General features: G+C 39.8%; 4 protein-coding genes across 7 annotated transcripts in view; 2 read left to right on the top strand and 2 right to left on the bottom strand.

The window, feature by feature from the left end:
• LOC109994289 (neutral cholesterol ester hydrolase 1) lies at nt 1–9,297 on the bottom strand. The gene is made up of 5 exons (XM_020647568.3): nt 8,800–9,297; nt 5,749–5,971; nt 5,307–5,376; nt 4,242–4,413; nt 1–3,566 (listed from the first exon to the last, which is right to left on the bottom strand). Exons 1-5 carry the CDS (start codon nt 8,932–8,934, stop codon nt 2,946–2,948), a joined length of 1,221 nt encoding a protein of 406 aa, XP_020503224.1. The 5' UTR covers nt 8,935–9,297; the 3' UTR covers nt 1–2,945.
• A 1,381-nt stretch (nt 9,298–10,678) lies between these two features.
• LOC109994264 (putative uncharacterized protein DDB_G0271606) lies at nt 10,679–15,356 on the top strand. Of its 4 annotated transcripts, none has more exons than XM_065948650.1 (5): nt 10,679–10,800; nt 10,878–10,921; nt 10,987–11,138; nt 11,244–13,310; nt 15,149–15,356. In XM_065948650.1, the coding sequence occupies exons 1-4, from the start codon at nt 10,784–10,786 to the stop codon at nt 13,272–13,274; spliced, it is 2,244 nt and encodes a 747-aa protein (XP_065804722.1). In that variant the 5' UTR covers nt 10,679–10,783; the 3' UTR covers nt 13,275–13,310; nt 15,149–15,356. The 4 variants fall into 4 exon arrangements, with proteins under 4 accessions (XP_065804722.1, XP_065804723.1, XP_020503188.2 ...); XM_065948651.1 differs by lacking the exon at nt 15,149–15,356 and having other exon boundaries at nt 11,244–12,552; nt 12,676–13,554; XM_020647532.3 differs by lacking the exon at nt 15,149–15,356 and having other exon boundaries at nt 11,244–13,554.
• A 999-nt stretch (nt 15,357–16,355) lies between these two features.
• emc9 (ER membrane protein complex subunit 9) lies at nt 16,356–21,301 on the top strand. The gene is made up of 6 exons (XM_020647537.3): nt 16,356–16,537; nt 16,741–16,943; nt 19,151–19,227; nt 19,380–19,449; nt 19,606–19,700; nt 20,801–21,301. Exons 2-6 carry the CDS (start codon nt 16,749–16,751, stop codon nt 20,979–20,981), a joined length of 618 nt encoding a protein of 205 aa, XP_020503193.1. The 5' UTR covers nt 16,356–16,537; nt 16,741–16,748; the 3' UTR covers nt 20,982–21,301.
• The window catches only part of LOC109994280 (E3 ubiquitin-protein ligase RNF31), a 29,956-nt gene continuing 26,553 nt past the window's right edge, over nt 21,040–24,442 (bottom strand). The window contains exon 32 of the mRNA XM_065948649.1: nt 21,040–23,735. Within this exon, the coding sequence (XP_065804721.1) occupies nt 23,568–23,735 (168 nt within the window). The 3' untranslated portion in view covers nt 21,040–23,567. The remainder of the gene's footprint in view (nt 23,736–24,442) is intronic.

Here is a 24,442-nt window from a genome sequence, read left to right as displayed (position 1 = left end):
TGCATGAAAGATGTTTGGTGTATTTATTTGTATATTTTTACAGATATCCGTATCAACAGTATATATAACCACTCGCTTCCATTTTAACAAAGACACTGTGGTTTTGTTTTTCTGATTCCCAAACATATCTGTAGAAAACATTTTGAATTTAGCAAACGTGACTCAACAAATCCTCTTTCTTCAAACTTTTTTCCTTCTTTTTTTTTTTTTTTTGCGACATAATCTAATTAAAAACCGTGTTCAGTGTCTTACATCAACTCAATTATCTGTTAAAAGCTTAAACCACAAATATGGCCGCCCGAGCTCGCCCCCGGTAGTTGCTGCAGCATATCTCCTATTTTCATAATCACATTGAAACACTGTCCAGGAATGTTACACATTCACACTCACACACATGATAACATCCAAAGCGTGCAAGAGGAAAAACAATGACATAAAGAAAACATCATCGTTATCATGCTCCCTGCATGCCACCAGAGTATCACAGGAGCCAATAAAAACAGCTACTTGAGGACTCATAGGTGCTGCAGAAGTACATCTGGGGCCAGTTGTGTTTATTTTCCTGGCTGAAACAATCAGTTGCATAACGCCACATATATTAAAACCTTGTTTATACAATACAAAACTATTTAATGCATCATTTGAATAAATTTACAGCACTTAGAAACATTCAAAGTCTCTCTCTGGAGTCCATATCTAATCTCAATCTCCATATTGCCTTGTTTAAAAGTGATTTATTTATTCTCCTAGAAAGCATACAAAAACGTGTGCATACAGACTTTGCATTGCTTACAGAAAACCACATATTAGGAATTAACTGTCTGGAATAATCTCCTCGAAACAGAAAATCTCCTGATAGCCAGTGTTTTAATGACCACACTCAGCTCATTGTTTCTGTAACACTGTTTGGATCGCTGCCACTTCAGGGCCGTGAGTCAAAGCCGAGTCTGTCTGACGGCCGCTGTCGTCAGTTCATTATATTAGTTTTGGGCCAGCAGCGGTCAGGAGGGAAACATGAGAGTCCTTTTGGGACGTCTTCTGTGGTGGTGATACAGTGATTCTCGTGTGTATTTCACAGCTCTCATCATCATCAGCTTTGCATTGGCTGTGCGTGTGCAGTGGTCATCAGAGGGTGAAGTTACAGAGAGTGAGGGATGCTGTCAAACACACAATATTGCACAATCCAGTGAATATATACAGATGTGAACTCTGGCATACTTTTAGTACAGAAACACACACAGCAACATTGTGTGTGTGTGTGTGTGTGTGTGTGTGTGTGTGTGTGTGTGTGTGTGTGTGTGTGTTCCAGTGTCTCAGTACATCGTAAAAGAATGAAAGCTAAAGAGTGACTTTGACCTCGAAAACTAGTCAGATTAGGCGACAGAAAACACAGGCTCATTATTTCTAAACAAAGATACTGAACCGGGTCACATAAGCCACGTGTAAATTTCAAACTAGCCTAGTTTAAGAATCATATATAACATCAGTTGTTTACAACCTGGAACATTTTCTGGGCGACTGCCCTTGCGGAAAAAGCACCGATGTAAATCTCACGCCTCGCCTTAAGGAGGAGAATAGTCTACAGTAAAACATTGGTGGGCATAGTGCACCGCTTTGAAAGCTGTGATTACATGGAAGATGAACAAATGACACCAGAATATTCAATTATTGGTGTATTAATGACACCAACTACCTTCAAAAAAAACATGATGAGGTAACTTAACATGACATTTGGCTCTAATGTTAAAGTGTTTGCATGAATATATGTTGCGTTAAATAACTTTCATCTTATTTATTCAAAACAGTTTTACAGTTTTACCACTAGGTGTCACTGTTATTTTCTTATAGTTTCAGATTTAGGTTGTATTGTTACAATTTATCCATAAATGAATGCATAAATAAATACATTTCAAAGAATAGATCTCATGAGTATCCCTGATACCTAAAGCAATAGTATTCAGTAGTAATTGCATGTTGCCTTTTGATGATTTAAACAGTGTCATTACATAGTTTGTCCAGCAGACGGCGCTCTAACTTGTTTGTTAACATGCCTATCAGCACTGTCTGCAGCTCTTGTTGCAGAGAATCGAGGCAGGGCATAAGTGGTTGAGAATATTTCTTTAAAAATATATAACTTTTTTGTACTTAACATACAATGTTGTCTTAATTAAAGGAAACAGCCTGTGCATTGACATATTGGTGCACAGTCTATGTAGAAATGCAGCTCAAAATCGTGGGTAACCCTCTTAAATTGTTTTCTTTTAATCCGTCGTCAATGCCGTTTGTGTATTTAAATTGCCTTAAGCTAATCATCAGCAGCTGAGTTTTAATAATGTGTACTTTAGCAAATATGCTATGAAAGACATTTTGGACCTGGAATTCCAAATCTGCTGTTTCTTTTAGAAATAATAAGCATTAAGTACACCATCATTCTATAAACATTAGTATAACAGCATCTCTTTCTTTGGTTGTATTTGATCGTAAATGTTTGGTTTCAGTGAGGAAGCTCTGTGGTTTAATTTAGTGTTCATGTTCAGTGATTTCCAGCTTCACTGTTTTCATATACTGAGCTTTAAATGGCTGGTTTGCACATTGTTGCAGACTAAATGGTGACAACATTATTAAAACGTTTTGATGATAAGCTCATTGGATGTTGCAATGTTTTTTTTGTTTGCAAAATCAGAATTTCTTAAACGACGATTTTCTGCATGATTTGGTTTAGTTCGCCCCCTAGTGGAGATAATTATAAATGCTTCAGGTGTACCACAGACAGTATCACAGATCAAAAACATTTTTAAACCACTTTTGTCCCCACAAAGACTCTTCTCCTCTCTACAGATCCAATGAGGAGCTCTCTGAAGTACCAGACTTTCTCCTTCGGGACATCTTTGGTGCCGCACACACTCTTCTAGCAGACTGTGGAGGATCTGCGGTGCTCTGATTGGCTACAGATTCTGGTCCAGCCAGCGTATGTAGTTGTCCATGCTCCTCTGTCCGACGCCAGACATCATCGGCAGGAAAGCGAAAACCATGCAGCCGTGAAAGCCATCCTCGTAGTGATCGTTGGTCACCGAGACGCCAGCGTCCTGCAGACGCCTCACGTACATCAACCCGTCATCTCTTAGAACGTCAAACTCACAGGTCATCACGTACGCTTTCGGTGTCCTACCCAGAACCTCTTGCTCCGCCAGCAACGGCGCCGCCCTCACGTCCATCAGCCCTGGTACGACACCCATCACCCCCAGCGTCCCTGTTTCTTTTAAAACAGGTCTAAAGTGTTTCCTGCGTTCAGGCGGGAGTAAAGCGGTCCAGTCCAGTTTGGAGCGGGCGCTGGCGCCGATAGCCGGCTGGTCCAGGGAGCTGTGGTTGTTGGCGAGCAGGAGGCTCTCCAGGGAGCGGTCAGCACCAAGGTACTCCAGCCAGAAGCGAGCCATGTAGTGCCTGTAGAGGATGGGCACAGCCTGGTTCTGCTGATAGGACGGGGTGTAGAAGTCGAGCGCTTGCAGCACGGGGTAAACCAACGCCTGAGCCTTAAACTTCACAGTGACAGTGTCGTCTGAGCTGAGCTGTGGACACAGACAGGTTTCAAGTCAAACATCAGCTGATATGGATCTGAAGGAGAATTGAACTCAAATATTTAGTTAAAAACTGCTGATTGCTAATTATATCTTATCACGAGTTAATTCATTCAGTTTCTTTTAGGCCAACTAATGTGTAACAGTTTGTGTGTAAATCATTTTTTATTCTTTTAATTTTATTCTGATTCTAATTATAATGAAAAATAATAATAATGAGCCAAGGAATGCAGAATATGTTTCCATTGCTGACAAAAAAAATAATTTATTAATGAACTCGTCTACACCTGTGTCTCTGTTTTAGGGCTGTCCCCTCAGATGTGATGATCTCATAAATCAAAAACACCCCGGGTCCTCTCAGATCTATACAATAGAATATCTGCACATTGTTTCATGAGCTGCTTCCCTGCATAAAAATAAAGTAATGAACAAACAGAGCGTACTCTGTTGACTTTAAAAAAACAGTGTTTATCATCTGATTGAAGACAGAGAGCAAAAGAGGACACCATACCTCCAAGCTGAAACAGCTCTTATAGTAATTATTTAATGACACCACTGCTCTCCTTTGAAGTTCTGAGGTGTGTGTGTGTGTGTGTGTGCGTGTGTGTTTGTGTTTGTGTGTGTGTGTGTGTGTGTGTGTGTGTGTGTGTTTGTCTGTTTCCGTACCTCCTGTGCCACAGCTGCAGCCAGGTTCCCCCCCGCGCTGTCTCCCGACACACACACTCTCTGTGGGTCGATGCTGTAACGCTCCAGAACCTGAGAGGACAGGAAGGCCCGCGCCGCCCCCAACGCATCGTGGTACTGATCCGGGAATACCGCTTCTGGAGCTAGACGGTAACTATGGCAACAGGACACCGAAGGAAGACAAAATTATTCCTCTTGCATAACACTGTAAAACTCAAATAAAGGATGGACAGTGTGGGTGCTTCACTGCAGCATAGAAGGCTTAACACGTTCAGTTTTTAGTTTTATTCATTGAAGAGGGAATCGAATGTTAAAGTGTTCAATTGAAATTCTCATGTAAGAACTGTGATATATACAGATATATAGGATAAGATAATACTTTATTGATCGAGGGGAAATTTGGGCGTTGCAGCAGCACAAAGACAGTAGAAGAAAAAAAATGTAAACACAATAGATAAGATAAATTTAGATAAAAATAGGAGGTATATACAAGTACAATATAAATGGTGAAGTTAACAGGGCAATTAGACATTATGTGCAGTGAATGGCAAGATAAAGTGAGAAGTGATGATTAAAGTGACTTGGTATGATTGATAGTATATGTTTCCCTGCAGTGACTGTTGCAACAAAAGCTCAGATTTTATTTTATAATGAAGGTTTGTCTACCAGAACTAAAATTCTTCATCAAAAACAACTTGTTTAAAAACACATTTAAGTCACATCTAATGGCCTTAAATAAACTTAAAACAGTCGTTATTAAAACTGAAAACTATAGTTTCAAAGTTAAATAGTTTAGATTGTTTTGTAAAGTCTGAATCTTAACTTTATTTTTTACAACAAACGTTCAAACGTTCAAACATGAGCAAACTTTGGGAAGAGTTCTATGGATATTTTCAAACACACTATTTTGAAGGAACAATATGTATGTCTGGTTCCAATTAAAAATGCTTCGTGTCAAAGTTCAAATTCAAAACATTAGAGAGATAATATCTTTATAACTTTAACGTACTTTTAGTTCTAAATCTGTTGTACTTTGAGAAAACTTACTCAACAGACATGACGACAGAGTCCAGGTCCTCGGCCATTTTCCGACAAAGACGGTCGTACGATCGCATCCCTGAGGAGAAGAAGGACATGTTTGTGTTCAACAGCCATGAATGTAAAATCCAACATTTTAAAAGAAGTACATCAGTGTTAACAAAAGTTTTAACACGGATAGTCCAAGCAACTTTAAGGCTAAAATAGAAATCATTTTTAAACAAAACAAAATGTGTTTTTAGCTTTGTTTCGATTGAGTCCAGACCTTGACTTCGTTTTCTTCTTTGAGGCTTTTTTATTAACATTTCAAAGATGTAGTAAATGTATAGAGATAGGACAGTGCATAGAGTAGGTATCAGGGACAGAGAGAGAGAGAGAGAGAGAGAGAGAGAGAGAGAGGCCTGGGCTTCCTGCTTCCAGGACTTTTCAGAGTTGAACTTTTCACACTCACGTCCGCTGCCGAGGGCCCATCCTCCCCCGTGGAAATATATGATCCCTCTTTTCATCCGCTTCCCTCCCTTGGGCTGGAAGACGCGGGTGGGGATGCCGCCCAGGGTGGAGTCTGTCACGTGTAAGACCGGGCTGGACCGAGCCTCGATCACCTCCAACCACGACACCACCTGGTTCAACAGGTGGAGCCGGTGACACACACCGAGAGCGTGAGCCACGTCACTCTGAAATACAAATATAGTTGTTATTATTATACATACCTGTGTACCTTATATTATACCTGTGAGGATTGAATGAAGATATGGAGACTGTTTAACACAGAAGCTAATGGGAATCTTAATTAACCAACAAACACTGTTTGATTACAAGATTCAAGATGCAGTTAACTGTATCTTCCATAATATACGCTCAGCATACATGGGAGCGAAATGCTTTACTCCTCACTTCAGGCACACTTAAAAAAACAGAGTCAGATACGTAAAAAGAAGAACAAAATACACAATGCCCAGTTTTATATGTATGTTTACAACTGTCTAAAGATTAACTTTATTTGTCCCACAAGGTGACAAATATATACACACACACACACACACACACACACACACACACACACACACACACACACACACACACACACACACACACACACACACACACACACACACACACACACACACACACAAAAAGCCATAAAAAGATAATATTCAACATCATTCACATTCAAAATAAAACAATCAATATCGTCAAATAAAGTCCAAAACAAATCTAAAAAGATAAATAACATCAGGTTCTTAAAATACCAGCACTTCCTCATTTTGATCCTCTCTCTTCTCAAGATGAGTTCAGCTAAGATGAACTGTTTTCTTTCTCACTTTTTTAGGTTGAAGATATGATGATATACACAAAACAATAAATAAATATGGAAACACATTTTTTTTTTATGAGCAGGGACAAAAGTATAAATGCCATAAGAATAAATCCACATGAAACTAAACCAACTCAAAACAACATAAACAAAACATTAATTAAATGTGATTTAAGTTACTTTCTAATCGTTCAGTCATGTTTTTTCCATACTCAATCATCATGAATTGGTTGATTATTTTGTTTTTTCTTTAACTAAGAATCAACGCTAAATTCTAAACTAATAAATGTAATGAAGTAAAAACTGCAGCGTTTGCCTCTAAAATGTATAAAAATAAAAGTTTACAGTGGCAACAAATGTTTTCAAGTAGAAATTGAGTAACTATACTTTGTCACTTCCTGCCTCCATTTGCCCCTTTAAATCAGTGTTTAACTCTCTCTGCTGTCTGTGTGCAGATTTAACGAACAGTGGAACAGAAACATCCTGAGGATGGATGCAGGGAGAGAAAGTTCAGGTGTGGAAAACTCATCTCCTGCAGGGAGTGTGTTAGTGTGAGTAAAAAAACGTGTTGCACTGTAGTGACGCAGGTTTATAAGATTTGGGTGTGTGAACTCTGCCATTGTGAGCTAATCAGGAGCTTATGTTAACAACAGCAGCTCTGTCACATGTGTACAACAAGGCCAACACTGTATCAAACAGGTGAGGGCTACAGGGCAGCAGGGTCAGAGGTCATTTGACATGTTGCATCATCACTCCAGTACCTGCTTAATTTCTAGTTTCTATAGAAGCGTCCTGCCAATAGGATTACAGTCTTTTCTGTTGTGTCCAGTTCTAATCTACCTGATTGTGTCCTGATTTAACTTGACTGGGAAGACGGATACTGCAAAATGTTTCAAAAAAGAAAAAAGGTATTATATGCTTTTTTCAGATATTTACAACGTCTTACCGAAACGCTTTATTTTGCTCTCAATGAAGGAAAATCTTCATCGTGAGAAGAAAGGAGAAAATCTTAATTCTTTAACTGAAATCAAAAACATGAAATCACAAAATATAAAAGGATTAAATATAAGACAAGCTGTCTTATATTTATTATACGAGTAGAATGGAACAGTTGAATAAACTGTGTCTCTGCAGGGCAACAAGTTTCACGCGCACACACACACACACACTTCCTGCATGAGACAGGTTTTTCACGCCTGACCTCTCTCCCTCTCTGCAGCTGTTCGGGGGACTGCTCCACCTTTTTTAAACTGTTGTTTGAATCCCCACTTAGAAAGCAGAGACAGAAACTCACTTTTTTTCTAAAGTGCAACATTGTGCAATATCCAGATATACTCATATTAATTCTACTCTCCCCCACACAAGTACAGTTTTTAATGTAACTTTAGGTTTAATTTATTTGAATCTATCTATTCTAATTTAGCAGCACAATATATAATGAATTAGTTTGGTACAGAATGTTGTAATCGTCTTAAATCTAATCTTCTTTATTCTACTCTAATCAGTGCAGTATGTTATAATCCATACCATTCTTACTGTAATTGTATTATATTATGATACAGTTTGGTCAAAGGTGTAGCATTCTGCTCAAGTGTATTATGTTATTTTCTACTCTTTTCCACCATGGTTTAGTATTTGACAAAAGATTTAACATTCTATTTCAATCAATTCTACTCCAGTACACTACTGGTTTGTTACTGGTCATTTACTTCATAGTCTGTCCTGTATTGTAACACTCTTACGGCTGCACAGTGTGCTTCATTACAGTATCATGTTTCTTCTTGGTCATCTTTTTTCTTCAGTTATATTCTACTCTGCTGTATACACTCAGATAATTGATTCTATTTTTGAATGTTGTTTAATATTTATTATTGCATATTGAATTGAATCATTTCCAAATCTATTCTGTACATTTTTGTAAAAGCCTTAAATTTAATAATAACAAGATTCTCTTATTTTCTCCCATAAATCTACTGGTTGTCCTGTTTAATGTTATTGTTTATTGATTGTCACATGTTTCAACACTCTGCTCAATTAATATTTATTTTTTTGCTTTGACTCTTTGTTATTGCCATTGTAAACATTTAATAATATTATCTATATTTTCTCTAACTATCTAACCCTGACAGCTCCTGTATTTTCCCATCAACCTGTCCTCCACCTCTCTCCCCCTCACTGCATCCTCACCGCCTTCATGAAGCTCCGGAACAGCGCGTCCAGCAGCATCAGCTTCCACGGCTCGCACACTCCTGTCGGTAGCGGCAAGTAGACGTAGTAAGCAGCCGCCGACAGCAGCACGGCTCCGGCCAAACGGAGCCTCATGGCGGCAGACTGTACCTGCCTAATGCCAACCGGTAATACGGTTATTACCCTCCCCGGTCCAAGGGAATTGGAAGCTCCGCCAGAGATCAACGAAATACAGAGGATTGACCTTGATTTCGAAATAAACCCCGAGCTCGAGGTTTTACGTCTATATCATAGCGAACGACACACGGAATGCTCTTATTTTGAAAAGTAAAAGAGGAAGTAGTGACGGCATTGTGTAAGGAGGTTGCTGACGGGAAGTGTAGTTTTTTTTTCTGATGGTGGTCATAATACGACGAATATATTTAGCCTGTTGCAAATGGTTTGTTTAAGAGTTTGGTTCTTGGGCTCAAATATTGTGATAAAGATAATTTAATATATGTAAATATTTTTACACTGTTTTATAACCCAACCTTAGGCTAACAAACGATGTTAATCAAAAGTTCAATATTACTGTATACTGTAAATTCTGAAAACCTGTGACACAGGATGTATGATAGGAAATACTATGGTGAACCATTTCATGTATGCAGATGATCTTCTGGTCCTTAATGTGGTGATCAGTGATGGGCCCGTATTCAAAAACTTTCTTAGAATCCTCTCAGAGAGCTCCTAACTTAGCTTAAAAAAAAACCTTGCGAGTATTTATAGCTTAAGAGTGATTTAGGAAAGTTTTCAGAGCAACTCTGAGCAAGGAAGAGACAGTAGAAACTTTTAAATTTTTTCAGAAGCTGTATTGGTTAATCTAAAAAAAATTGAAGTCGTATAGAAAAATAGTCAGACATTTGTGTAATTATGAACACTATGAAATTAGTATCTGTGTAATAATATAGACTACTTTAAAAGTATACAGCCTACAAGATGTTTGAAATAACATGTCCACTTGTGCAGCAGCTTCTTGACCTGCTGATCGTTACATCAGCAGGTGAAGAGCCTTAATTAGTGATTGGATGCACCTGTGGAGGTAACACCATGTAGAGAAGCTCAACATGCATTTCTCACTTTGAACTGCATAAAGTCAAAGATGGATTGAAATGTGTGCACAAATAATTTTTGTCTGTTGGGCCCAACTATGATTTAAAAATACTCTTCATGTAGTGTTTGATAAACATTTCCCTGTTTTATCCTCAGTTTGAGGAAGTCTTAAGCCTGTTAGAAGTCCTCCTCACATTGTTACACCTTAGGAGCTCTCTGAAGGGCTACGATGCTTTGTGAATAACTCTCATTTTAAAAGGGTCTAGTCTGAACTTTGAGGGCAAATTCTTAGAAAATGTCCTGATTCTAGAATTTTGTCACTAGGGGCAACTCTTAGTACTTTGGAGGCTTCGTGAATACGGCCCCAGCACACTTTCAATCCAAGATATGGAAACTCTGTTAAAGTTGTAGGCTATCGTCAGAGGGCAATATTTTATACCATACCTTACCATTTATGTTGCATGTTTGTATACTTTGTAATTTATGTATTGTCTTATCTGGATCCTGTGTCTATAATAAAGTTTTGATAGATTTTTGTCTGGTGCTCATGATGGATTAATGTTGGGTATTTGTAAATAATGTGATAAAGAGTAAGGTATTCCTTCTCTTCTGTAATATAATATAACAAAGAGTAAGGTATTTTATCTGCTCTTTTGTAAAGTGTCTTAAGATAACATTTGTAATGAATTGGCGCTATACACATAAAGATTAATTGATTGTTGGTTAATTAACCAAACCTACCTACAACTACTCACACCTGTGTCCAGTTAATCAGAAAAGGTAAGAGGGAAAACATAGCTCCAGTTTCAATGTTCTTTAGTGACTTGTTGTTCTCAGACTGGTTCAGTTGTTTGGTTTGTTGCTTTACTGGTTGTAAACAGTGGCTAAAGCCATGGGGTCTCTATTGAGGTAAGTTTAAAAAAAAAAAACCTTCCTATTGATTGTTAAACTCAAATTGTATTATAACTTGTTGATGTCTTGTCTAGATGGTTGCTGTTTTCCTTGCTAGCTGTGGGATGCCAAGCAATTTGTAAGTTCAGTCTATATCTGAAGCCTTTGATTAGTTATACATTTGCTAAAATATTTGCGCTCCAGCTTTCAGGACTGGATCTACTCAGAAGTATGGAGAAGGTGATGGTGTCACTACGGGTTATCAACCAGATTCAAACAGCTTTACCACTGGGGATGATTCTTCATGGAGCATAGGGGCACTTGGTGGTTATGATTCAACCTCAAATACTAAATTGGCAAGTACTTGCAACATACATTTTCCAGGATGCTATATCAATTCTGAAACAACAACGAATAAAATTTGTCTGAGTCAAGTGTTCCTTTGCCTTCCTGCACCATAGATTGAGCAGTCTGCTTATCAGCTAAAGCAACTTCAAGGATCTAGCTTCAAGGAACAGGAGGATGAACAATTGCAATTGCCCCAGCAGTCAATGAAGGAGGCTCCCCAAAAGTCTCAGCACATGTCCCAGCAGCCTAGCTTTTCACCTGAGCTGCAGCCACAGGTTCCACCAAAGCAGCAGCAGATGCCGCCGAAGCAAATTGCTCAGATGCCACAACAGATGCAGCAGCAGATTGCTCAGATGCAGCAGCAGATTGCTCAGATGCCCCAGCAGCCCAGCTTTCCACCCAAGCAGCAGCAGCAGCAGCAGCAGCAGCAGCTGCCTCAGATGCCTGAGCAGCCTGCTCATTTGCCCCAGCAGTCCAGCTTTCCTTCCAAGCAACAGCAGCAGCTGCCTCAGAAGCCCAGCTTGCCACTGATGCAGCAGATGACTCGGCAGCCTAGCTTTCCATCCAAAGAGCAGCAGCTTGCACAGGTGCCCCAGCAGCAACCCAACTTTCCACCCAAGCAACAGCAGCATCAGATGATGCCCCAGCAGCAGATTGCTCAGATGCCCCAACATCAGCCCAGCTTTACATCCAAGCAAGAGCAGCAGATGCCCCAGCAGCCCAGTTTTCCGCCCCAGCAGCCCAGTTTTCTGCCAAAGCAGCAGCTTGCACAGATGCCCCAGCAGCCCAGCTTTCAATCTAAGCAAGAGCAGCAGATGCCCCAGAAGCCCAGTTTTCTGCCCAAGCAGCAGCTTGCACAGATGCCCCAGCAGCCCAGTTTTCTGCCCAAGCAGCAGCTTGCACAGATGCCCCAGCAGCCCAGTTTTCTGCCCAAGCAGCAGCTTGCACAGATGCCCCAGCAGCCCAGCTTTCAATCCAAGCAAGAGCAGCAGATGCCCCAGCAGCCCAGTTTTCCACCCCAGCAGCAGCTTTTACCGATGCCCCAGCAGCCCAGTTTTCCACCCCAGCAGCAACTTGCACAGATGCCTCAGCAGCCCAACTGTCCACCCAAGCAGCAGCAGCAGCAGCAGCAGCAGCAGCAGCAGCTTGCACAGATGCCCCAGCAGCCCAGCTTTCCACCCCAGCAGCAGCTGGCAAAGATGCCCCAGCAGCACAGTTTTCCACCCCTGCAGCAGCTTGCACAGATGCCCCAGCAGCCCAGCTTTCCATCCAAGCAACAACTTGCACAGATGCCCCGGCAGCCCAGCTTTCCACCCCAGCAGCAACTTGCACAGATGCCTCAGCAGCCCAGCTTTCCACCCAGGAAACAGCAGCATCTCCCTCAGATGCCTAACTATCAACCGAAGCAACAGCAGCAGATGCCTCAGCAGCCCAGCTTTCTACCCAAGAAACAGCAGCAGATGCCCCAGCAGCCCAGTTTTCCACCCCAGCAGCAGCTTGCACAGATGCCCAGTTTTCCACCCCAGCAGCAACTTGCACAGATGCCTCAGCAGCCCAACTGTCCACCCAAGCAGCAGCAGCAGCAGCAGCAGCAGCAGCTTGCTCAGATGCCCCAGCAGCCCAACTATCAACCAAAGCAGCAGCAGCAGCAGCAGCAGCAGCAGCAGCAGCAGCAGCAGCAGCAGCAGCAGCTTGCTCAGATGCCCCAGCAGCCCAACTATCAACCAAAGCAACAGCAGCAGCTGCCTCAGCAGCCCAGCTTTCCACCCAAGCAACCGCAGCATCAGATGATGCCCCAGCAGCCTAGCTTTCCATCTAAGCAGCAGGAGCTTGCACAGATGCCCAACTTGCCACCTAAGCGACAGCAACTGCTGCCTCAGATGCCTCAACATCCCAGCTTTCCACCCAAGCAACAGCTGCATCAGATGATGCCCCAGCAGCCCAGCTTTCAACCCAATCAACAGCAGCTTGGCTACCAAGAGCCCCTAGTTCCTGAAAAAGCTTTCCTTCTACCCAAGCAGCATCGTCAAGTACCACAGAAGCCTAAATGGCTAAGCTTCCCACCCAAGCAGCAGCCACACTTCCATGGCAAGTGGGTTCCCCAGCAACCACGCTCTCCTGCCAAGTGGGTTCCCCAGCAATGACTATCAAGACATCATTCCACTAATTGATTCAAAGTGGTAAGCTATGACTTTATTATTATTTTTGGTCCAATTTACAGTATTAGTTATGAATATGGCCATCTTTACTTTCTTCGAGGTATTGAAGTAATGTTTTCATAGGAAATAGAGAGACACAGGGCAAAGTTTCAAAGCACTTTGATTTAGTTTCTATTACTATCATTTGAAACTGCTTTGTGTTTCACTCAGACTTCATTAAACTGAACCATGTTTTGATTGTAAATAAATATTACATTCTACATGTCTAGAAGTTTCTTGACAATTTTTTTTTTTTTTTTTTTTTTTTTTTTCCAAATGGATATCTAGCATGGTTCTATAGTTCTGTTCAATATTGCTAGTTAAATATCAGCTAAGGTTATACATGTATTTCTTAATATAGTTTAGGATCTGAAATAACTGTTTGCTAGCTTACTGTGGGCTTAAATTCCAGTTTACATGCGCTTAATTACGACGGAGGGTTAGGGCCATGTTAAAAATTATTTTTTTAATTTTAAGAATAAAGTCGTAAATTTACGAGACCAGCCTGCACAGAAAGGATGAAAGTCTTTTACTCTGCAGACACAACTTCCTCCAAGTCAGTGTGGTTCTTTCTTCAGAAAAGCTACAGTCTCTTGCAGTATCTTTTCAGGGTACTGATATTTTATGACAATGTGAATATGATGATGTGCCAAAAGCATGTGTAAATTCATATTTGCAAGTAAAGCCCAAACACAACTATTTTTGTCTGTTATCTGCACTTGTGTAAGTGTCTCATGGGCAGAGACGGTTTGTGTCCTGTTCATCATTTTACAGATAAACAAGGTCTTGCAAGTTGAAGTGAGAACTTCTCTTGAACTAACTGTTTTTACCGACTTCACAAGGAAGCAGCCTATTTCCTTATTAGTGAAATCTTTAGGACAAGATGCTCCATGTTTGTCATTTGAGAACAGGATGCTGGTGCTCTTCTGATATAGGCTAGACTATAATATGTATTCTTTAAAGACTTCTAAAGTGCTACCTTAATTTTTGTGCAGGCTGGCCTCGAACTTAAAGTCGTAAATTTACGAGTTTAATCTCGAAATTTAAAAAAATATAACATGGCCCTAATCCTCCGTATTTATCTAGAATCTGTAAAATAAATCTGAGGAAAAACACTGCCCTGCTAAATAAGTTGTACAACTGTTTGGAGTAAATGACCATGCAAAAGCCATTTTGGCTTTATTTTCAAAAAGTTAACCTGATATCCAAATATAACAGAAATATGCTATGCTAGATTTCTTAGACGAATTGTTGGAACAAACCGAAACGTTCGTTATTCTGCTACACATTTACTTGATAGATTCTTGCATGCCCAAACACCACAGCTCTGGACAGCACGCTGGCCGACACTCACTCTTTAGTGGCATTCCTGAAAGGCAGCTGGGCTCCCTCCATCCCAGATCAAAACAAAGTGATGTTCAGATGACATGACATTAGATTTGTTTTCTTGCTGAAGGTGTGAACGTGACTGGTTTTGGCAGGAAGCTGCTCGCCCCTTTCCAGTACTGTGACTCACTCATTACTTTAGCATTTTGTCAAAATACATGGGATGGATGAATCTAAAAAGGGTAAATAAACAATATTAACTCCTGTATGCATGCAAACTTCCTGTCATTAGTGAGTGCCCCACTTGGGGCCACCCCAACCAAAAGTGTGGACATGCCACTGCCCTTTCAAAATTTCGTATTGGTCATCCTTATGTTGGTCCTTTCCTTGGGTTCTCTTGTCATCAAATTCCCACTCAAAAAAGCAGCTTGACTCCCTAAAGCTCCCACTTCCTTAACAGGCTCTTCCCCCCCCCCCCCCCCCCCCACAAGCAGCATCCTGAAATCCCACAGCAAAAGCTGCCCCAGGTACCCAAGAAGCCATTGTTCCCAGCTGACCAAAGGCCCCAGGTGTCTCAGCGGCCTGTTTTCATACCCTGGCAAAAGCCCCAATTGTCATGGAAGCCACAACAATAATCCTACCAACTTTGACCCAAGACATCAGTCCCCTAATGGTTTGAGATGGGTAAGATATAATTGCATTATATATATATATATATTTTTTTTTTTTTTTTTTTGTACAATGGCCATCTTTACTTTCTTCCAGGTATTGAAGGAGTGGTTTCATAGGGAATGGATAGACACTGAACAAAGTGTGTCAAAGCATTTAGATTAAGTCACACTCATTTGAAACTGTGTTGTTTTAAGTCCTACACCACTGAAGCTGCTTTACTCAAGACCACATTCAACTGAACTATGTTTTGTAAAATAAACACTACATTTCTACATGTCTAGATTGCAAATGACATTGATATTTACCAATGATTTAATGGTCCTGCTAAATAAAGATCAGCTACTAAGGTTATAACGGTATTCATTTCTTGATATAGTTTTGGGTCTGAAATAACTAAGTGTTGGCTTACTGTGGTCTTACTATTCTTCGTCACATAGCTGTTATCTATTGAGGCTGTAAAATGAATCCAGGGATTTAAAAAAGAATTCAGGTATGTCTTCATATTTTTTTTTTCCTGACCAGCATAACAGTCTCTGTTTAAACATAAATGTTGAATACCCTTGATATTCTCAAAAGTTGATCTCTGTCGAAGGTTGCAGGCATGTCTTCATTGTAGGTTGTGCAACTTTATTCCCAAACACAGCAGCCTTGTTAATACACGCAACAGATTGTGAAAAAATCTGTATGTGGGGTTTAAAGATAAGAAAACACAGCCTACTTGGATAATGCTTTATTGAAATATTTGGCAGATAAATTAACATTTAACCCAGGAATGTTAGGAAATTTTTTTTTTTTTTTGAAGTGTAAAAAGAGGGTTTATCTTTTTTTTTTAAATTACATCCTTTCTTTAATAATTCCTTCTTACCAAACTGTACCTGCAGACTATATTACATGCCACATCATCTCCATTAGAGGCAGCCCTGCTAAAGCCTGGACGTATGACACAACATCCGAAGAAGAATGGAAAAACTCAGCTTGTTGCACTGATCGAAGCTTTAGCCAATCAGATCGTTACATATACCACTTGTGGGCGGGACCGGAAGTAGCTGTACAGACCATAGACGCTTTCCAGGAGCTGTCAGATGAGACGGATAAAGCTCACTTTAAACACTTAAACTGTTTAAAAACGTGTGTGACTCGATATTTTTCAAAGTCAGAGAATACGCATTTGTTTGTCGAAGCTACATTTAGTGAATTAAAATCCTCTTAAGGTAAGAATTCATTCAACCGTTCCGTGGCTGGCTACTATGCTAATGCTAATATATAGATGCAGCAACAACAATTCGCGACGGAGCTATGTAGTGCGAAAACGTCACATTTTCTCGCCATTGCTTGTTCATATGTGATACTTTTGGACGGCTAACTTGTGCATGTCGTCAGTTTTGATTGCCTTTGTCTCTCTGTGTCCTCCCAGTGGTCGTCATGGGCGAAGTGGAGCTGTCATGTCGAGCTTTTGTGAAGATGTACCTTCACTCCTGTTTGTTCCCGAGGTGCAGCATCAACGGGCTGCTGTTGTCGTCCTCATCGGCAGGTGGCGCTGTCTGTGTGACAGACTGTGTCCCGCTGCTGCACTCACACCTGTCCCTGGCTCCTATCACTCAGCTGGCCCTCACACAGGTAGAAGGACCGACAGTACACACTACTTTCTCTGCACTGCATCGAGAATACACCACTTATAGAGGTGTCTGAATTCTGATTGAGCATGATGATCATATACTCTACATGGTGGACGCACTGTTGTGGGATACAGTCACTATCTAAGCAATACCATCATGCACAGTGTGGCTCAAAGCTCCTTTATGAGTTTATAGAATAACTTTATTGATCCCAAACTGGGAAATTGTGGCGTTACAGCAGCAGGGTATCCAACACACATTATGAATAAACAACACAATGTTAGCAATCGAAACACAAAATAATATTAACTACAAAGTAAATAAGTACTAAAAATATAAAAACTGAGAATGTGAATATATACAACCAGGATTTAACTAAACATTACTAGTCTTAAATAGGAAGATTAAATATGGAAGATTGAATGTGAATGTGCAAAAAACAGAGTTGTACTCGGTCTGTAGGGACTTCGGTTGGGAACCGGAGGGTCGCCGGTTGAAGTCCCAGTGCAGACCAAGTATGGATGTTGGTCTGGTAGCTGGAGAGGTGCCAGATCACCTCCTGAGCACTGCCGAGGTGCCCTTGAGCAAGGCACCAAACCCCCTCACCACCACCAGCTCAGGAGCGCCCGCTGTGGGCCGCTCCGTCACTCTGACATCTCTCCATTAGTGCATGTCCATAGGATCCTGTTTGTGTGCATGTGTGTGTATATATACTTCAGCCTATGTGTGTGTTGCATGACTACAGAGTGTAAAAACTGAAATTTCCCCTTGCAGGGATCAATAAAGTAAAATCTTCTTCTAAATGGACAGTGTTGACATAAGTTAAAGTCCATGAGTGTAGACATATTATAAGCAGAAACTATACAATATAACTGCACAGCCAAATGAAGAGTTTGGACTAGTGGAGAGGCCAACATGAACACGCAACATAGAAACACACAAGTTCATATTTGGACACTTTTATAATAAAATGTAGAACCTAAGTAGTAGTGTTTGAAATGTTTTTCCAGTGCTAAATGAGTGCACTACATGGTAAAGTCCACTCTAGAGAACCCCTTATGTAGGGAGAAGGGAATGAGTGTTTGGTTTGTGACAAAACCCATCTCTGTTATATCTCAGAACTCTTTGAGGATCTGTGTCTTGAACGGTTGTCACAATGATAGAATTTTAAAACTTTTATACGACTCTAGTAAAAAATCTAACAAGATCAAACCTTGTTTAATACGAAAGTGACAAAAGTAGAAGTCCTCGTAGGCATCCTATCGTGTCATTTCATTTCTTGGTTTTTATTAACTTAAATGGCAAGGGAATTGTATCGTTCCGGCTGTGCATGCTCACAGAAAATATCTGCAGTAGGGCTGCATCCCACAGTTATCTTCATCATTGATTCATCTTCAGTGTATTTTTACTGTTAATAGATGAATGTCTTAGTTTATATATTGTCAAGAAAAATGAGCCAGAGATGAAGTCTTCACATTTTTTCTTTTGTCCACAGCCCAAAACTGAAGTTATCAAAAAGCTTAAATGTAGCCTGAAAGTGGAGGTATATCAATGAGACAAATGCTGACAATCAAATGAGACGACTAATGAAAAATGTTTGATTCTCAATGGGGAAGTCATATCAAATTGTATTTTTGCACAGGGTACAACGGACAATAAAGATTTTGATTTCTTTTCTGTTAGCTTCAAAATCTGGCGGATTAAAAAAAATCTTGAAACCCTGTTGACTGAGTTATAAATGTCTAAACAAGAGGTTCATGTTTGCAGAAATTAATGCTCTTTATTACTGAATTTATTGTTAAACAATTATCAGATTGTGAACATTTAAATCTAGTGCTCTTAGGGTTTGGAATATAAAAGGGGAATGGTGACCTTTTGACAGTTTTTAGCCAAAATAAAAAGCCATAAATGACTTCTCCCTCAATTTATGAAAAAATTTAAATAATTTTCTCAAGACCAGACGGTAGGTTTTGTTTTGCATTAGGCGCTCAGGACTCCAACCAATATCTGCTCAAATTTGAGCATAAACTAAACGGCAGAATTAACTTATAATTCACACTGAAGCAAACAGGACTTGGCCTGTAACAGCTACAAAGAAAGCTTGCCTGGTTTTGGCAACTGCATCTGTGCTCCTGCTGGAAGAGATTACAATTTTGCATGTGAGTAGGTAAATGAAGTTTTAAATGAGAGCCTGTTTTCTTGTTCCAGGTGGATGTTTGGTGTTCACAGACTCAGCAGAGGATAGTGGGGTACTATCAAGCCAACGCCTGCGTATCGGACAGTAGGTGGGTTTCCTGGGATGCCCCTCCCAAACGTCTCTTCAAACCCATTCGATTAGACAACTCATTATGTTTAAAATTTTTTTTAAAAATGCAATTTTGTGACATCAACCTTAAAACATTTTGTTTAATTCGTGTTCATGATTTGACCTCCACAGCCCGACATCATGTGCGATGAAGATAGCCGACAAGATTTCTGAGCAGTTTGACAACGCAGTTTTGTTAATGGTAAGAACAACTGAATCTACAGTGTTCCAACGCTGTCCTCAAGTGGTGAACAAACACAGTCATATTAATAACTGTGTCGGACTTGAATACTTGATACTCATTATTTATGCTTCTGAATAATGTGTAGTGGTGATTTGTGTTTGCTTTGCTCCACAGCTTGATGGCAGTAAAATGTCTCCAGATTGTCGGGTTCCTCCCATCGTGATGTACGAGCGCAAAGATTCCAGATGGACACTCAAGGACAAACACACGTAAGAGACGGCCATTTCTGTCAGGAGTGGAGCCTCTCAGAAGCTCTAGCTGTCAAAGAAGATATCTCAGTTTTCTGTTTAAATCAGTGGTTCTCAACTGGTCCAGCCTCAGGACCCACCACCAACTCCCAAGAAATCCGATTTGTACAAAGAAAAATTGTGCAGCTTGGACGTCGGACAGGACGAAACGTGACAGAAGAGAAACAAAACAAACATGTCGAAACAAAAAAAACGCTTCATAGACTTTTTGGCGCAATATTTTTTTCTAGGCACAGATTAGCGACCCACTGAAAATGGCTCCGGGACCCACTTTTGGGTCCCAACCTACCAGATGAGACATACAGGGTTAAATCACTGTTTTAACTGTAAAGGTTGTTTAGACCAATGATCTGTGAAACTTAGAACAGAGCAATAAGTGAGGTTTTTCCCAAGAAACAAAAACTACACTACGAAGAGTCATCTATAATTATCCATGATGCACGAAAGCACACACGAGCATGATTTCAGTCAGGAAACATTTTGTTGTTGCAATTATTGGATGGCTAGAATCTAAAACTGTTTTACAGTGTTTCAGTTATAATGATGCACAATAACATCTTCATTTACAGATTTGAAAATAACATGCAGCCTAATTAAACTCTTTTAATAAGGGTTAGGGTCTATAGCTCCAGAGCTGTCCTCAGGTTTCTACACTAATTATTGGTGATTCAGAATGGAAAGGTTTTTTTCTTTTTTTTTTTTCTAACATTAATCATAGTGAACAACATCCCACATGGTTTAAAACCACGAAAACAGATTCAGAGTGAAACACAGTTTTTCCATCGTGTCAGAAAAAACCCCAGTGGAATTTCTACAGTGAGGCCCAAAAACCAGAGAAACACCAAACAAGTATTTCTACTGTTGTCTTGGGACCTCTTTTATCCAATCATGAAACCAGCACAGGTGAAATAGTTTGATAAAGATTTTCACAATAAACTTGATTTTATGGAAAGACGGAGTCGATGAAGTTTGTAGCTCCATGTTCTGGAGCTAATTTCCTCCTTTTCTTTGAATTAGCCGACCATAACAAAAATCTCTCCTCATCTTCTCCCTCTCTTCAGGATAATGCTGCGACAGTGGGAGGAGACCCGGGAGATAGCCAGCCAGATGCTGGAGTCGGGTGATCACACGCTGTTGGTGGATTTTGACAGCCACTTGAACGACATAACAAAGGACTGGACCAATCAGAAACTAAACAACAAGATAGCAGAGCTGGCCTCACCAGCTAACGGGAGCATGTAGAGTCTTAAGTAGCATCAGTTTGTACTAAATCCAGATTAATTTATGTTCTGACACGACATCATCATCCTGTTTTATTAATGATAACTTTTATAACCTCGTACAACCACACAGAGTTTAGGAATATGTTCACTTTAATGCATTGTGTTGACTGAACATGGACATACGACATGCATAAATAACAAAATATTTACAGTTTAATAAATGTCTGTCTTCCACCCCCCACCCCACCTCCCCCACAGTGTGCGTTGTGGCTCAGCCCAACACCCTGTTGATTTACATGAAAATCCACCTTAAACACACTTTAACACTATTACAACCCACCTCTTGTATCTCTGGTCTGTTTTTCCTTCCATTTGCTGTATTATTGTTATAAATATGTACAGAACAAGCTTCATGGGGTTGGAGAAAATAACAACAAAAAAATAATACAAAAGTCCTGCAGTAGAAATGTCTTTGTTTTGTTGCTATCTTACAAAAAACACTAGTATTTTTTTTTTAAATTGGTAAAACATTTCTAAACAACACATTAACGATAAAAAGTGTTTTCTATGCAGAGGAAAGTGTTCATTATTGTTTTTGTTATCAACTAGAGCTCCTCCTGTGAGCATCGGAAAGTAAAACCTGTTTTTTTTTTTTTTTTTTTTTACAAGTTAATGACATGCAGCAAAGTGCCGATAATCCACGACTTCTGCAGTAAGGACTATCACCTTGTGTTAAAACAGGTTGTTCAATGAAAACAAAAAATCACAAAAGTGATTTAATGAGAAAATTTTAAAAGATTCAAATCAACTTCTGAAAAAGACACAAGGAACAAAAATCCAATAGAGAGGTTTTTGCTGAAAATTAAAATTGTGTATACTCCTCTGACAACCTCAACAGAAACAAATATTTAAAACATCAACAGATCATTTTAACTGCAGGACTTCAGTATTGAAATGAGATGTTCGTACTTCTGTTTGCTCCTTACACATCTAACATGGCTTAAAAGTAAAACATTTATAAATCGGTATTCGGGTCACAAGACGAATCCTAAGATGCAGAAGAATGACTTAAAGTGGATAAACTACTGTTGCATAGAATCTAAACACGAGTGTTCACACATTTTTAAATGCATATTGTACGAGTTTAACAAAGACAAAACTACTATCTCTGACTACTTTAGAGTTGGATGAGTAGATTAACAGGTTTGACATGTAGAAAAACGTGAAAAATAACTGCTAACTACAGCTACTCAAAGCTCTATTTAGGGTTTTAGGATCCTTATATCGATATTGATTATTCAACAGGACAACATGCACCAGAGTAAATCAGAAACACATTAATCAGTGCAAGAAGCTATGGTTCTCAACCTTTTACTCTTGTTTTCTTTTAAGACAAACCGATGTGACTTGTTTCTGATCACAGATGTAAGGATTGAAACCAGCTCAACCATTTCTCTTTGTTTTAGTGATATTCACTTTAAAAGGAATAAAACCTCTAAAATTATCCAGCAAGTCACAGAGGCGAAGAGGGGATTTTATAACAAGTACGTATTGGACAGCTCTCCTGCCCACCACTGAAGAAAACTTGTGACCTTTTATCGGGGGTCTCGACCCACAGGTTGGGAAGCACTGGCTCTAATAGAAAGCAGACATGCAGCCATGATTTCAGAACATCCAGAAACCTGAGCTGCTTCTACCGATTAGTTTCTAAATCCAATCAGAGAACCACAAAATAAAAAAGTTCATTCTTTCCCTTGTTTTTCTCGACTGAGGAAAAAATAACAGATCATCTCATTTGAGAAGCTTGAACTGGAGAGGTGGTGGCGATAGGGTTGGCACAACACCAGATTTTTAAACTTACATGATTTTTAGTAGAAATCAACTGACATAGATACCTATTTCAATACTACAGCAACAAAAACACAAATCCTATCACCTAAAATAACTGATCATTTCCTGTATTTAACCATCCAAATAAAAGGAGGCAGACTCCTGCACAGTCTCTAAATTGCACAAATATGTTGGCAACATCTCTCTCGCTCAAATATACAACAGAAGATGTGTAGTTTTTTTGTCAAATCTTTGGTACTTTGCGCCGTGGATCATTAATGGATTATTAATAACGGAGATTGTATCGTGGTATTGAAAAGTTTTTGTGCATTTTCTGTAAGAAATTACAGAATCAAGTATCAAAACATTTGCTGAAATTGTCAACTGACAAATGGTGGCAGCTCTAGAGATGACATTCAGTGTCGATTTAAATTTTAGTGTTTTCAGAACGATGAATCATTTCAAAATTGCTAAAGTCAAACCCAAGAAGTGTGTTTGGCAACTACTTCGGTTTGCTGTTTGGTTACATTACAAACTATCTGTTAGGACTGAGCCATATGAACACGAATGAGTTAACTAGAGGCTTTAACTCGACGTCCGTGATATCTGCCGCTCTGATTTCAGCGCTCTTTGTTCCTACTTTTAGACCATGTTTGATTTATCCACTGTCAGCCCTTTACAAACTATTTTTGTACATTTGGCTTTCAAAGTGGTGTGGAAAAGTCTCTTATTTGAAAAAACAAAACAAAAACCCCTCTCCCGGTGGACAAAGTGCTCAGACAGACCCGCAGGCGATGGTCTCGGGTGTCGGCGAGGGTAGAGGAACGAGGTTCAGAGTTACTTCACCCACTGGAGACTGATTGGCCAGAGACTGGAGGATGCTGATGGAGTCAAAGATGGACTGAGCGTTCTGGACCTGCTGCTCGGCCCACGGGAACGAGATCTGCAGGGGACGTAAAGGTGTTATTATGTTCAATCACTTAGTAGCTTCTTTAAAGGCTCTTACAGCACTTTGCCTGTAAGACACTTTGTCACTGATTATTTGAGAGCAAAACAGGAATGTTTGCTACACCATTTGCAAAATCAATACTGCACATATTATTCCAAATAACTTACAGAAACAAAGAACCCACAGTGCTGTGAGGTTGTCAAAATGTTTAGATCACGGTCATTCTGTGTTATCTGCAATATGAAGCTGTGAGTTAACTAAAGAGCGCTAACACATGCTTCTTTTATAATCAATAAAATCTTGTTATTGCAATGAACGATGGATTCTAACTGTAGGGAATCTTGAAATAATCAAAGAACTTTAGTCATATTTATAACCAAAGGCAGCCTCGAGTGAAAGAGAGAGGACTGTCTATAATACAAAAATTAATAAAGCAAATATATATGTGCAGTTTAAACCATGTGCAACAGTTTGTCTGCTACTTTTGGTGACTGAAAATAAGAAATGACCCAAAATGTTCTTTTATTTTTGTTTCTGAAGTATCTTAGCAGGTATCAACACCGCTAGAATCGTATTCGACGTTCAAAAATCTGGTATCGTGATGACCCTCATTTAAATGAGACATTTCAAAAATCAAAACAAAAACAATTTGTATTACTACACCACAATATGCGACTTCACTTCTTCATAAAGCATGTGAA

Source organism: Labrus bergylta, chromosome 20 (assembly GCF_963930695.1).
Source record: "Labrus bergylta chromosome 20, fLabBer1.1, whole genome shotgun sequence".
Taxonomy (NCBI): domain Eukaryota; kingdom Metazoa; phylum Chordata; class Actinopteri; order Labriformes; family Labridae; genus Labrus; species Labrus bergylta.
The sequence above is the reverse complement of the archived record's forward strand: the minus strand, read 5'-3'. Positions and strand labels throughout refer to the sequence as shown.